Source organism: Eupeodes corollae, chromosome 1 (genome assembly GCF_945859685.1).
Source record: "Eupeodes corollae chromosome 1, idEupCoro1.1, whole genome shotgun sequence".
NCBI lineage: Eukaryota > Metazoa > Arthropoda > Insecta > Diptera > Syrphidae > Eupeodes > Eupeodes corollae.
The window spans coordinates 300,643,002-300,659,585 of record NC_079147.1 but is presented as its reverse complement, the minus strand read 5'-3'; the positions used below and the strand labels follow the sequence as shown (position 1 = coordinate 300,659,585).

The following is a 16,584-nucleotide window of genomic DNA, read 5'->3' as shown; positions in this document are numbered from 1 at the left end:
CTACATCTTTATTTTTAGCGGCCAAAATTGCTCGCTCACTCAACCATTTATTATGTTTGTGGTTAGCAATGATATCCGGGAATACTTTATTGATAAACTCGTCTTTTGATGATACGAAATTGTGAAATCAAAGCGCTCGATTTGTCAATAGGAAAACGGTCATTACTGATAGTCAGCAATTGCTTCGAGGAATCATCAGCAGATAGATTGTTCAACAATGCAACTTTCATATTTACAGACAATTGAAGTTTCTTTACATATCGCCAAAGATTTAATGCTTTGAGGCATGCGTTTATTTCGTCGGCAGCAGTAGTTCTTGGAATGACTGGTAGTGCTTTGTCGGAAATCGCAAGATAATAAAATCATTGCACCACCAAAACATCTCGAGTCATAGCGCAGATCCTTAAATGTTCGGTCTAGTGCTTCCAATGCGAGTTTGTGCGCCATTGTGTATTCGTCCCATATGATGATTTTTGATGGTACTAAAACTTTGGCCATTTCGGAGTGTTTCGAAATTGTACATGTCGGTTGTTCCATAGTTTGAAGGTTTAATGGCAATTTTAACGCTAAATGAGCCGTACGGCACCCGTCTAATAATATGGCCGCTATTCCAGAAGAAGCAATTGCTACCGCAATTTCCGATCTTGCACGTACAGTGGCCAAAATCAATGACATGAGGAATGTCTTCTCAGTTCCACCGGGGTCATCCAAAAAAAAATAAGCCGCCATTTCCATTATCAATTGCATTATTCAGTGTATCATCATTCCGCAATCTGACGCTGGCATTCCTAACCTAACTAACAAACTGCCGCAAGGTAACACATAGAGCAAAGTCTGGTTATGGATCTTTCTTGAGCGAATTCGATGTAAAATATCTTCTGACATGTTATCCTTGTATTTGTTCTACAGGTCCCGTGGGTTCGATGGAAAGCATGTTAAAATGATGATAGCAAATAATGTGCGTATCTGACTTGGAGATGCAGAAATAATTGCCTCAGCGATTGTCGTGTCCCAATGAGTATCGTTTTCAAGAAAATTTAGCTCTGACATGCTGCACGAAATGTGGGGCACACGATACTATTAACCGTTCGTAGTGATTCAAATGATGTTGGCCCTCGAACATGTACCAGCAACAACCGCAAATAGAAACATTCATCATTCTTCGGATGAACTGTGTAAATACGACCAAGATCATCAGTAGAACACATATCTGGATGACCAGGAACTGCATCGCCTTACTTCCGACGTTGAAATTTCTTCGATGTAGCGTTCCAAGTGTAATAACGTGGTATTTCTGAGTAAAGCAAAGTTCGTGCAAACGTATCGCTTTGACAAATCGCAAAGAAAGTGGTCGGTGTTGTCGCTAGAGGTGTTTCGGCACGTTGAGCAGCATTCGACGCTGCGAGATATACTCTCTGACCGTTCTCTAGATGCACCCCCAAATGTAAAACAGTGGAATGACGTTCGTGAATAGGGAATGAAAATATACGCCAAATTGCCTCATTGCAGTTCACATATCTACCAACTTGATAGCGCGTGATTTCATCGTTGGTATTGGATGTTTGGATACCAAAAACCGCCATGTCTCTCCCTTTCGTGACATATTTGCAAATGTATTTAATTGACTTGACCGAATTGCAATACTCAACATTACAATGTGCTTTGAATGTTTTGGAAAGAAGTGGCAAATATGGAACAATCCAACTGTTGTCAACTACGAAATCGTTTCCTTTCACTTTAGTTGTGATAGTTCTACCATTATCATCGGGCCTTCGACGCCGCTACAATGGATAACCATCGTTGCCTGTAATGGTATCTGCCGTCAATTTTCGTGGAAACCGTTTGGAACACTTGCCGTCGATCATGCACGGTGGTTGTCAGTTAATAGTGCCAAACGGTCCATGAAACATATTCGTGACTACAACATCATGTAGGTCTGGATCGGATTCAGTAGCAGGAATCTCCGCACATATGATGTCATCTATTTGATCTGGCCGAATTCTTTCGACTAACCAAAACCTTCTTTGCTCCATACTAACGCGGTGCTGTTCTCGTGCAATTTCTCGTTCTCCATCAGATACTTGACTCGCGATATTCCGTTGCCTAATTGCATTACGGCTTCACTGGGAAAGATAAGATCTTCTAGGACGCGACATAGTTATAAAAATGTGCACTCAATTAAAACCACCAAATATAATAACAGTGCCTGAACTTTCGAGACATAGACAATAGCTCAAAGAGTATATAACCACTACGTATGAATAGCTTATCAAGACAAATCATAGACAACCTATAAAAAGACAATTTTCGGGAATTGAAAATCAAATAATTAATAAATAATTTTCGAAAATTAATGTCTAAAACAAACAAATATAACAGTACCTGAACTTTGTAGACATTTTACAAAAAATAAATTTCTGAACGCACACATGATGTCTTCAGAAAAAAATAAAGTTGTGGCTTAAAGGTTTCATCAACCAGTCCATAAGCTCCAAAAAAAAAAATAGTTGTTACACTATTTGACAGAATTGGACAACAATCCTGTCAAATAGTGACATGTTTGACATGTAATAAACAAATCAGCATCTATTGAAATGATTAAGTATTCATTACACATATCAAGTTTTCATTGTTTTTTAGATGTATTCTGCTATTCGGGACGGAAACAAATCCAACAAATCAAAAACCATGGCAATCTGTCCAGCCGTTCTCGAGTTATAAGTGTTGTAACAAACACGACTTTCTTTTATATATATAGATGATATTGAAATGTAAAAGTATGCATCAAAAATCAAATAGAAACTAGATTGCTATCGTTTTGTTAAGAATTTGTGTGGAAATATGTCTTCAAACGTATACAAACTCACATTTTGTTATTCAATAGTCGTTCGTTGGTCGCGTTCATGTGAATACTGCTTTAGTTGCATCTTTGTCATATACGATACTGACATTTGAAAAACTTGCTTCATTAAACTTACTACAAAAGTATACTAACTCGAACTTAGCCACTTTTAGCACATTACAAAAATATTAAACTTTTTCCTTACTTGAATACCGCTGCAATGTCTTTTTGTTTTTCGTGTCTTACCGGTATTTTGAAAAACAATGTTTTGACGAAATACCAAAACGTATTGGCCTATTCAAACAATTCACGATTTATACTTGCATTGTCTGGGCACTTACTTAGGTCCACAGAGACAGACCTATAAAGTCCATCTGAGATAGTGTCTCAACTATTCCTAAGCGCTATCGTATTCAAATTCCGGTAATGTTTTTAAGAGTCCTTCAGTTCTTCCCAATTCCGACAATTCCTCCTAGACCGTTGATCTTCACATGCTTCTCGGTCTTCCAACTCCAAAATGACCCATCAGTTTCCCCTTGAGCTCAATTTCAGACGTACTGTTGAGTACAGATATGCTTTTATCAACCGCACATTAAGAATGTGAAATGCTTTTCCGTCAACCTTCCATTTTGATATTCAAATCTTTAAGTCCCGTTTTAATGATTCTGCCAAAGACCCTTATATTCTCTTATTAATAAATAAATCCGTATGAAATTAAATAATTGAATATAAAAGATGTGTGTCAAAGTTATTAACACCATCTTCATCGATGACATAAGAAATTTCGCAAAACAATGTATTGTGTACCACTCTTTTAAAAAAAACTGGTATTACGCAGGTGACGCATTTTATAATTTTATTATGTTTTGTTCATCCTTATTGACATCGCCATGAAAAAACGGCACTCCCATCAAATTTATTTTGAATCCAAATTGGGAGTTCTTTTTGGTTTTAATTGCAAAAACAAAAAAAATAGTAATAATGACAACGCCAACGTAAATTTAAAATCAGGGTTCCATTGAAGAGATTATTATTTTTACTGGTTTTTTAATTTTATTTCAGTAGGTTGTACGATGTTTGCCAAAATTATAATAAGATTTGTGTTATTATCGCGGAAGACTAAAATCAAATCATGAATTGGGGTTTTTTTGATGATGCTGTTGTTGTTTTGCTTTTTGACAGGTAAACACAATTGGGTGCAGTTGTAGTAAGTAACATCTCTTGAAATAAGTAAAAAAAATGTTTAATTTAGTGTAGGATCTTCAACTTTACTTTATTGTTTCATTGATTTGTTAATTGAAAATTTATTGGGTAATGGAAAAAATTGATTTTGATTGATGATTGACTGATGGATTTGACGTTTTGATATTTTCTTATGTGTATAGACCTTTAATACATGGGTAAGTTTGTTACTGACAGGCAATTTCAATGAATTTGTAACTGTCAAAAAATGCCAACCAACACAATGTAAGGAACCTTTTTTTATTTTCAACTATAATTAAAATTTGTTATTTATTAATTTTTTAATTGTATGAAATTCACAGCACTTTATGTAAAAATTTACTGAGAGTAAAGTTTCGTCTTAGGATACACGATAATTTTTCATCTCTGTATCAGTTTCAACTTTTTATTAGGTCCTTAATCATTGTTTTGAAAAAAGTGTACCCTTACAGAAATCAAGAAATACAAACTTTAGCCATTCTTGGTACACGAAATAATTGCGTTTACTGCGTAACAAAAGGAATAAGGCGTGGAAATCATATATCAAAACTCTGTCTCCAATCAACTTCGAACTCTTTAACCAATTTAAGTCTCTTTCTAATTTTGTATATGCTTGCTATTTTATTGATATGGGCACCTCTTTGAAAGAGAATCCTAAAAAATTTTGGAATTTTGTACACTCAAAGAAAAAATGGCTTTCCAGTTAACTTCACTGTTAACTGTTGATATCTGTAACGCTTTCGCAACAAATTTCAGCCTTTTGTTAATAGCCCTGAAGAAGTTGATGAAGTATATTTTCATAATCTTCACCCCTTTTCGCAAACTAGGTGTAGTCACATCCCTGTGCTACAGAGTACGGTCCTTGATCTTTTATCCGCGTTGAATGATGACTGCTCAGCAGGTCAACTTTTTCTAAAAACAGGCAAATTTCCCAGCATGGAAGAAGTCATTTCTAACACCAATTTTTAAGAAAGGTAACAAGTCGGATATAAGCAACTACGGGCCCCAAGCTTTATTGCATTCCTAAATTGTTTGAACAAGTTGTTTGTGAAAGTGTAGTATTTTTAGTAAAATATCATTTGCGAACAGCAACATGGTTTTGTGAAAAAAAGATCAACCGTTACTAATCTCCTCACATTCTCAAACATATGTTCAAACGCTTTAGAACAAGGTTATGAAGTTGACTGTGTATACACTGACTTTTCTAAAGCTTTTGACCAACTTAGCCACGGAATTATTTTATTTAAACTTAAGGTTCTTAGTTTTCCACCATTTTTCTTAGCTTGGATTAAGTCATACCTTGAAAACAGATCCTTCGAAGTAAAATTTAGAAATTGTCATTCTGAACCTTTTGTTGCTCAATCTTATTGAAACCAAGTTTTCTGTTAAAGTTAATTTGATACTTGTTTCTTTTTGCACTTATTACTTTAAGTTTCGAATTAAGTTTGTTTTTAGCAAAGCTCAGTTTTTATGTTTTTTAATTTAATTTTAGTCTGAAAAATAAACTCAAAGATAATTGTTCAATTTTATTAACGTAAAATCTTTTTATTCGAAAATTTGATTAATTTGATATTGATTTCAGATTCAAAAGGTTATGGTCCCAGTCCAAAATATAAATTAGTTGGTTTCTGAATTGAATTTAGTTTATTTAAAATTGAAAACTTCATTTAGTTTGAGAACATGGATTTTTCGAAACATATAAAACCTTTGACTGGTGAAGCAGATTGGCCAATATGGAAACGGAAGATAAGGGATTTACTCAATTACCATGAAGGAGCAATAGACGTTATTGACGGGATATTGACGAAACCCGAAGCCTTAGAAGCAGGCGCTTCAGAAGCAGCAGTTAAGAAGCACAGCGAAATGAACAATTTCTTTCGGAAGGCAAATAGCTATGCAAAGTCCATGATCACAAGCTCAGTAACTGATGAGGTCTATCAGAAGATTATGGATCAAGAAACAGCTCGTGATACTTGGGAAACGTTGCGTTTGCATTTCGAAGCAACTTCCAAGGATCAACTGTTCAAAATATGTACCGACCTTTTTGCATTTAACTGGAATACAAGCAATGATGTTTCCACGCATATTGCACATTCGAAGAGTTGCATGTACAAAAGAAATTTCAAAAAGAAGGATGAAGATGACAACTCAGCTCAAGAGGCGCTAGTTGTTAAATATGATTCAAGAAAACAAGAAAACTTACGAAGACCAAGAACATCAAGAAATAAAAGAGAAGATATTTGTAATTTTTGCAAGAAAAAAGGACATTAGATGCGAGATTGTAGGCGATGGATATCTGAAGGAAGACCAACCAAAGATAAGATGTTTAACAGAAGTACACACAATTTTGTTGACACCAACACATTAACTGATGTTTGGTATGTACCTTTTATTTCTCGTGATTTACTTTCCATATTAGCTGCTCAAGACACAAATCAGAGAAGTGTTGTCAAGTCGACCACTAAGGAGTATTGGCTTGATATCGATGGAGAGATTGTTTTATATGGAAACCGTCAATTGAATGGTTCTCTTTATAAGGCAGCAATCAAACCAGTAGTATCGAAAAAGAATTTGCAGTTGAATGTAGCCGTTGGAGAAGACTCAACACTTCAACTTTACCATGATCAATTTAGCCATCAAGACAAAAGACACGTCAAACAAATGATTGAGAAAGAATTTGGAATTAAAGTCATGCTCGACGAAAAGATTTGTGAGCCTTGTATCTACGGTAAAGCTCATTGACTTTCATTCGGAACAAGAAGAAAAGCGACAACACCTGGTGAGCTGATGTCTACAGACGTTTGTAGACCTTTCAGTGACTCGTTTGGAAAGAAGAAATACCTTGTCATTTTTAAGGATAGTTTTACGAAGTTCCGATACGGATTTGCAATAACACACAAATCAGAAGTTAAAGATGTTCTGAAATCTGAAGGAAGTGATTGCAAATGCCAAGATGTTAGGTCATCCCATCAAGAAACTACTGAGTGAAAATGGTGGTGAGCACCAACTCTGAATTTAAGCAAATTCTACGATCAAATGGTATCACACAGAGACTTACAGCACCATATACGCCAGAGCAAAATGGTAGTTGTGAACGTGAAAACCGAACTATAGTTGAAATGGCAAGAACCTTTAAGTATTCGAACAGTGAAGCTAATTTTCCAAACGCAATTTGGGCGGAGCTGACAAAAACTGCTGTTTATATTCTGAACAGGACAGGAAAGTCTTCAGTTGATGGTAAAAGCCCGTACGAATTGTGGATGTGGAAGAAGCCGAGGATAAAGCATTTAAGAATAATTGGGTCCACATGTTACACCCACATTCCCATTCAGAAGAGACAGAAAATGGACAAGAAAGCAGTCAATGGATTTCTTGTGGGATATGACGGTGATGAAAGATACCGAATCTTTATTCAAGATCAGAACAAGTTAGTTCTTTCAAGAGATGTGCAGTTTCAGGAAAAGCCGATTATATGTGAAAATGCAGTTAAACTTCTCTTTCGAGAAGAACGTCAAGGAAATCTTGCAGATCCCGAAAACGTTGACGAAATAAGAGATGAAGAAAGAGTTATTAATTTAGAGAGTAGCATATATTCGGATGGATTTCTAAGAAATCGAAATACTATCAAGAAACCGCAGAAGTTTGAAGACTCTTCAACAGTTGCAGAAACTTTTTGAGAAGCCATCAACAGAAAAGAAAAATTTGAATGGAAGAAAGCTATGGAAAGAGAAATCCAGTCATTGAAAGAAAACCAAACATGGCAATTGACTTCGTTACCAAGAGGCTCTAAAGCAATGCATTGCAAGTGGGTTTATTGTTTGAAGAAGCATGCAGATGGCACCATTGATCGATATAAGGCAAGGCTAAAGGATTTACTTAGCGAGAAGGTGTTGATTACAGTCAAACTTTTAGCCCCGTAGCAAAGTTGGGAACCATAAGATCACAGATGCACAGAAGAATCTTATGCAGTTTGATGTATCAACAGCCTTCTTGTATGGTGACTAAGACACCATATATATGTATGAAACAACAGCATCAGGGATTCGAAGATGGTACAGATCAAGTATGTGAACTTAAGAAGAGTTTATACGGCCTTAAGCAATCATCAAGATGCTGGAACATAAGTTTTGGAAGTTTCATATCCAAACTAGGATCTCAGGCAAGTGATTCTTGTTTGTATATGAGGGAGAGAAATGAAAAGAAAATAGTACTTGTTCTCTACGCAGATGATAGACTTATTGCATTGACTGATCAACAAGAGTTGAAGATTTTCATTGAAGAACTGAAAACCGAGTTCAAAATTACTTCAAAGAATGCATCGTACTTTCTTGGACTCGAAATAAAGCAAACAGAAAATGGATTAAAAATAGACCAAAAAGCGCACGCAAGAAAATTTTGGAACGTTTCCAGTTCAGTCAGTGTCGAGCAATTTCAACTCCAATGGTGAAGAATTCAGAAACTTCGCAATAAGGGAAAGACGAACAAAGTAAATGTCCATATAGGCAAGCAGTTGGTGCTCTGATTTATCTTATGGTAGGCACAAGACCTGATTTGGCTTACAGCGTTGGATTCCTTTCAAGATCCTTAGAAAATCCCACAAGAGAGGATATAACAAGAGTTAAAAGAGTTTTTCGTTACATATCTGGAACTTTGGACTTAGGTATTGAATATCGAAAAGATTTTAAGGAAGGAATACTAGAATGCTTTAGTGATGCAGATTTTGGTGGATGCAAAAGTACTGGAAGATCAACTTCTGAAGTTGTAATCATATATGCAGGTAGAGCTATTTCCTGGCTTAGTCAAAGACAAGCAATGGTTGCAACATCCACAACAGAAGCCGAAATCGTAGCAGTGAACGAAACAACAATCTGCTGTGCAGATTATGCAATGGAATAATAGACTTGAGAGGAATTCCAATTCTTCAGCTAGATAACTCTGCGGCAATAAGACTTGCTCAAAACCTAGAGTTTCATCGTAGAAGCATACTGCAACGAATATTTCTTTATCCGAGAAAAAGTAAATGAACAGCAAATCGAAATCAAGCAAATATCTACCGAGAATCAAGTAGCAGATTTAATGACTAAACCAATTCCTTTGCCAAGACTAAAACTATTATGTAATCAAATGGGACTTTTTAGAGAATGTTAAGTATCAATTAACAAGGGAAAGTATTGAAACCAAGTTTTCTGTTAATGTTAGCTACTTTAAGTTTGGAATCAAGTTTGTGCTTACGATATGAAAATTTTTAAGATTATAAAATCCACCCATGATCGTATTCTTTTACAAGCCGCCATTAATAGTTTCACATTTTGGTGTGGGAAAAATAGTCTTTCACTCAACCCTTTAAAATGCCAGACGATAACTTTCACTAAAAAACTAATCAGTAACGTATTTGACTACTGTATATCACAGCAAAAACTCTGTCGAGTCTCCAAATTTAAAGATTTTAGGTGTACATTTCTGTTCAAACTTAGAGTTTACACATCACATTCATTTTATTGTTAATAAGGCAAGTTCTATGCTTGGTTTTATAAAACGCTGGGCAAAGGAGTTCAATGATGATAAAATTACAAGGGGCGGGGAATTCGGACTCAAAAGGGAACAAGTAAAGGGTATCTTTCAGATGGGATTTGGAAATGTTGAAATCGAAGACTTCCATATAGTCTGGGAGGCGACCGTAGGGTACCCTACCTCATAAGCCGACTGGAATTGAGTGCCAGAAATGGATAGAGCATGACGTGGCTTATACAAAACTGCAGGGCGGGCTAACTTTCGATGGGCCTTGTGGTGGCAAAATGGCTACTTCCGGTACCGTTTTTTGGTACATACCTACCTCATCTGCCGACTAGACAAATGAGGTATCAAATGAAAGCCTAGACTCTCTAGATTAAGAATCCGTTGGGCGGGCTAACTTTCGATGGGCCAAACATGTGCCCGCCCAGCTGTTTTTGGAAAAAAATCAAAATTCATTAACTTTTTACTTACCGAAATTTAAAATTTTTTTATCTCAAACTAAAAAAAAACGGTGAGTTGATTAGTTTCACTGTCAACTCAATAAAATATTTAACTGAATTTGTAAAAAAAATTAAAATTACTTAAAACAAGTATTTTACCACAGTTTTTCACTGTATATTTGTCTAAATGTATGTTGAAAACATACATAAAAAACATGACATTATTTTCTGCAACAAATTTTTCGATCTTCATTAGGTATTTAAAAAAGCAAAACACATACGAAATATAAAAGTATTTATCTTCATTTTTTCAAAAAACAAATAAAATATAATATAATTTAATATAACACATTTACAAAAGATAGCAATAAGAAATTTGCATATTTCACACAATTATTAACATAACATTTTCATTTGTTTCATCTATAATATTAAAAATAAAATAGTAAAGATAAAAACAATAAAATAAATAATATTAACAAACTGAAAATAAAATTATAAACCTATACCAACATTTTTATTTGCATTAAATTTTTAACAATTGTCATCAGAATCTTCATTACTTAAATATTCTATTTCGTCATTTTCATCTTCATTTAAAATAATGTCATCAACAGTCAAAAAAAAAATGTTTTCCCTCAAAATTGAAATGAATGAACTTTCAATGTTGCCCTAAGAATCTTACCAGAGATTCCTTGAAATTTGGATTTTTTATACATTTAAGGAAGTCTTCTGTTCTTTTTTGTAGTGGGCCAGATATTGCAAAATTTGTGGTTTCCTTTTCGTTTCTATTGTAGTGTTCCGAATCCTTAACTGATGATTTTAAAACAATATGTATTTCCTGAGACTCAGTAGAACATACTCGTTTTGAAATAATTTTTGGTATTTTATTAAATGTCACGGAACTAAACCTTCATAAGACCCTGTTTTTTACCATCACTACTCTTTTAGTGTTTCTTTACGCGTGCAAATCGATCAAGCTCTTTTGAACAATCTTTAATAAAATTATGTTCTTGGGTTTCACCTATTTTATTTGCATTTAAAATAAAATCTGCTATATCTTGACTTGTCGCTCTACCCGTTGTTATATTAAATAGAAATCCTTTCTCTAAATTTTCATCAAAAGGATTAATATTTTGTTTTAAATTGTTAATTATTTCAGAAAATGATTTCTTATAATCATAAGTTGTATGTGGAAAAATACAATATAGGAATATTTTGTAAAAGTTTTGGATGGGAGATAAAAAATCTTTGGTTTCAAGGCGAACCAACTAGTCCAAATGTTGATGACATTATTTTAAATGAAGATGAAAATGACGAAATAGAATATTTAAGTAATGAAGATTCTGATGACAATTGTTAAAAATTTAATGCAAATAAAAATGTTGGTATAGGTTTATAATTTTATTTTCAGTTTGTTAATATTATTTATTTTATTGTTTTTATCTTTACTATTTTATTTTTAATATTATAGATGAAACAAATGAAAATGTTATGTTAATAATTGTGTGAAATATGCAAATTTCTTATTGCTATCTTTTGTAAATGTGTTATATTAAATTATATTATATTTTATTTGTTTTTTGAAAAAATGAAGATAAATACTTTTATATTTCGTATGTGTTTTGCTTTTTTAAATACCTAATGAAGATCGAAAAATTTGTTGCAGAAAATAATGTCATGTTTTTTATGTATGTTTTCAACATACATTTAGACAAATATACAGTGAAAAACTGTGGTAAAATACTTGTTTTAAGTAATTTTAATTTTTTTTACAAATTCAGTTAAATATTTTATTGAGTTGACAGTGAAACTAATCAACTCACCGTTTTTTTTTAGTTTGAGATAAAAAAATTTTAAATTTCGGTAAGTAAAAAGTTAATGAATTTTGATTTTTTTCCAAAAACAGCTGGGCGGGCACATGTTTGGCCCATCGAAAGTTAGCCCGCCCAACGGATTCTTAATCTAGAGAGTCTAGGCTTTCATTTGATACCTCATTTGTCTAGTCGGCAGATGAGGTAGGTATGTACCAAAAAACGGTACCGGAAGTAGCCATTTTGCCACCACAAGGCCCATCGAAAGTTAGCCCGCCCTGCAGTTTTGTATAAGCCACGTCATGCTCTATCCATTTCTGGCACTCAATTCCAGTCGGCTTATGAGGTAGGGTACCCTACGGTCGCCTCCTGGACTAATAGCAGCGTTGCAGTGACGAAGAATTCTGGACATTGGTTCAAAGTGCCCGTAATTAGTGCGGTGATGAGGGATACAGAAAAGGGGAACAGATTGCAGATTTCGAGGGTTGGTGTTAGGATGAATATCACTCAGGAGTGCCGGGGAATTTATATTGCCCATTAACAATTGGTGAGCAAATAATATATCAGCGTTTTTACGTCTAATATATAAGGGTTGCAAACCTATCAGTTTTAGTCGATCGGCATAAGGAGGCAAGTTGGATGTATCATCCCAGATGAGGCCACGTAAGGCAAATCGAACGAAACGTCTTTGAACATTTTCAATTCTGAGTGAATGGTTTTCATAAAAGGGAGACCATACTTGGCATGCATATTCAAGATGAGGACGGACTAGGGAAATGTAAAGCGCTTTAGTAACATAGGGGTTGGAAAATTCTTTTGACCATCTCTTAATAAAACCGAGAGATCTATTAGCTTTATTAATAATTTGGTCAAAATGGGAATGGAAATTCAGGTGTTTGTCACACATAATACCAAGATCTCTAATAGAATCGACTACGTTGACGGCGTCATTAAGGAAGTAGTATACTCTATGAGATGGAATTTGTTTGCGCGAAAAGGTCATTTGTTTACATTTACCTACATTTAACTCTAGGAAATTATGCATGCACCAAACAAAAAAGATATTAAGATCATTTTGTAAAAGTAAGGAATCAGATGGAGTAGAGATAATCTTAAAAATTTTCTTATCATCCGCAAACATTAGGATAACTGAGTTTTTTAATTTAAGACAGACATCGTTAACAGATAAGACGAAGAGAAGGGGGCCAAGGTGACTACCTTGTGGGACTCCAGAAGTTGCATGTATAGGATTGGAGACTGACTTACGGAAAAGGACTCTATAAGTTTTATTAGCAAAGTAGAAGCTTATCCAGTTTATAAATATAGATGGAAAGCCTAGGGCTCTTAGACGCCATCAGGACCAGGGCTAAAGTTTCCTTTGAGGCTTACAATTTTCTTCAGTTATTGTAAACGATGAAAGAGAGGTTTGAGTGCAACCATCTAAATAACTAAAGTAGTGTGGATCAGGATCATGCAAATGTTCAGTATACGATTTGCTAAAGTAATTAGAAAATAGATTTGATATGGTTGTTGGATCAGAGGAGATTATGTTGGAAAAACTCATTGTAGGTGGAAACCCATCAGATTTTCGTTTGACATTTATAAACTTGAAACATTTCCTTCCATCAGAAAGAAGGTTATTTTCCATTTGGTTAGGGTATTGGTTATAAAAAGATTCCCTTAGTTCAGAGAAAGAATTATAGGCGAGAATATAGTTGTTGTGATCAGTATCAGATTTGGACTGTAAAAAGATCTTCCAAAGCTTGTTACGGGTATTTCTTAGGCTACGTTGCTCTCTGTTGTACCAAGGGGGAGCAGAGGTGAAGTCTTTTTTACGAGAGAACGGTACTGATCCTTCAATACAGTACTGAAGAATCAAATAAAACCAATTTGTAAGGGACTCAACTGTTAAGTGGAGGGATCTTAATTCAAAGTCGGCTGAGCTAAGAAGATTGTTAAGTTTGGATAAAAGTCATTTTCTATTTCAAAAAAGTTGTTTTGACAGACGATCAATAAACAGCGATTCAGATTCAGAAGAGATGTTAGTTGGAAAGAAGGATGTCTGATCATCTGAGGTGGACCAATTGAGATGGGGAAGATTAAAGTCTCCAAGAACGATGATCAAAGCATTAGGTTGCACTAGTTCAAGCAGATAATCAATGGCATTAACAGTGGCTTAGTATGCTTTAATTTGTCGAATATAACAACAAAGGGCAAAAAGACTTAGGGAGTGTAACCTTAGCTGATACACCTTCAAATTCGATTGAAGTGGGAATACGGAGTAATGAACTTTCAAAATTACAAGTGATAGATGGAATAGTCGTTAGTGAAGAGTTCAGTACTAAGGATATCAAGCAGATGAACTCATGCTGACAGGGGCTCAAACTGGTTTCATTGAGCTTAGAAGGAAGCCTCAAGATTCATGTAGTATCACAATGGGCCATTAAACTGGCCAATGTGTGTCCTGTGTGTCAAAGCGGACAGCCACTTTAACCTAACCTAAGCTAGGTAATAATTGTACTGACAATTCACACATCCTCACTTATGATGAGCCGCTCATTTTTGTATGACGTTTTCTTATGAGCTATAACTACTTTCTAGAATTTCAAACTGCTGCATATAAATCAGAAGCAATCTTGTGTCTACAGTGCAAAATTGGTAGGTCACGTGTCCATTAAGAGCTTTAAATCCAAAAGTGACAAAATGAAAACGCCTTAAATTGTATTTATAGATGTTGTTTTCAAAATTTAAACTAGACTTCAGGCTTTCGGTCTTAAATTCCAGTTCAAACGTTTTTAAAATTCCTTTTTAATCTTGTTTTACCCCGAAAGGTTTTAAAAATGGAATTAAAGTCAAGGTCATATTTAAAAAAAGAAGAATAGTTTCATCCAATAAAAAATATAAAACTTTGCATTGCAAATTAAGAGCTCTTTTGGTGTGTTAAATCCTTCCTTTTTGATTTTAAATTATACCGATATAGGCCTCTATTTTAAAGCATGACACAAATCGCAAAAGGTCTATCATCGAGTATCCGCTTATAATAATTTAACTGCTACATAAATAGTATGTAAATTTCAACAGGTATTTAATAAATACCAATTTATAGCTCTGCATAAAATATTTACTTTTGTTCGTTCATAGAAATCGAATTTTTTTTTATTTTAAAATAAAAACAAAAATATAATATTTTGCATATGAAACCCTGGCTTAAGTTTATTACATGAAAATTTGCAAATTTGTATTGCAAACTTCTGTGTTTTTATTAAATTCATCTTCGATATAAAAATGCGGTGGTGTTGTATCATTCTCTTGTTTTGTTGGTTTATTAATCAATATCATTAGTTATTCAATGTTTTTTTTTCTTTTAATTTTTTTAATGTTTGGTTTTTATCAAAATAAAAAATAAAATTGTTAAACACTATGCATGCATTGTTGCGTAAATTTGACATTTAGCCTGTGGTTTATTGGTCCTCCTTCTCTTTCTCTTTCATCTTCGCATTGGGGGATTATTCAATGTTTTTCTCTTCTAAAGAAATGCAGACGTCTGCCTCGTCGTCGTCGCGTCGTCAACGACGAAGTCGCCGCAAACATCACACAACAGGTATTTATCACTAAGGTGCAACTTGTTTGGATAAATATTTATAGCTTTTTTTTCGGATTCGATGTGGATTATATAATGACAGAACCAAAGAAACAGCCCATGCTATGCCAATATACAGTGTTGGCCAAAACATTAGCAACTAAAACGACCGCCATCTTTATGCCATTCAAAAATTAAAAACTTAAACAATTCACGTTCATTTATTTCCAAAATTTAATACATTATGTTTGTACTTCTATATACCTAAATCAAAAGAGAAAATAGGTTTTATAACGGTCCATTTAAATATAACATAAGTAGGACTGTAAACCAAGCAACTTCTTATCGCTATCTCTCTTTTTCTTATTAATAGAGAAAAGTTAGTCCGTTAACTACAAAATCCATTGCTCATATTGAAGTTGTTCTCAAACGAGTGCAGTTGAATCTATTTATTTGGTGTTATTCAGTTCACGGGCAAGTTAATCAGTGTTCTTAGCTAACTTTTGTAAAATGCCCGGAAACAAATACTCTAACGAAATAAAGGGAACAATTATAAAATAAAATAAAAGTGGAATGAGTCAAATTAAAATATCAGAAAAATATTCAAATCCAAAATCAGTGATTCAATCCAAACGGTTCATCGAGGTGGCAGACCAAGAGAAACAACAAACAAGGGGATTTTGCAAGAATATAACCAATTAAAAAAGACTCTTTTATGTCATCAAGGTACTTGGCGGTCCCCTGATGATCGAACATGCAACCAAATCGATCATGTTGCTATTGACGGAAGACAATCCTTTAGTATACTTGGCGTTCGTACATAAAAGATCAGCCAACATAGATTCCGACCACTACTTAGTCGGTGTTAAACTGCGTATACGAATATCCATGAAAGCTCTTAGGCGAACAACAATTTCGAGGAGAAGATTCAACGTTGGAAGACTGCAGCAGGAGGATACCGCCAATGCCTTTGGCGACCGAGTATCCCTAGAGCGTTCGAAAACCCCTACAACGGACGAGATGTGCCCAGAGACCCACTGGCAGCTTTGCAAACAATCCATCAGGAATGCTGCAGAAGAGGTGCTAGGTTTCTCACAGCCGCCACCAAGGAACCCCTGGTTTGACTCTAAATGTGGTCAGGCAAACAAAACCAAAACGGAGGCATACAGATTG

At 34.6% G+C, this 16,584-nt stretch overlaps 1 protein-coding gene across 1 annotated transcript; it reads left to right on the top strand.

Annotated features, from left to right (window-relative positions):
- Positions 1 to 8,593: 8,593 nt before the first annotated feature.
- Positions 8,594 to 8,959, top strand: LOC129951889 (uncharacterized). The gene has a single exon (XM_056064251.1). It carries the CDS (start codon positions 8,594 to 8,596, stop codon positions 8,957 to 8,959), a length of 366 nt encoding a protein of 121 aa, XP_055920226.1.
- Positions 8,960 to 16,584: the final 7,625 nt, after the last annotated feature.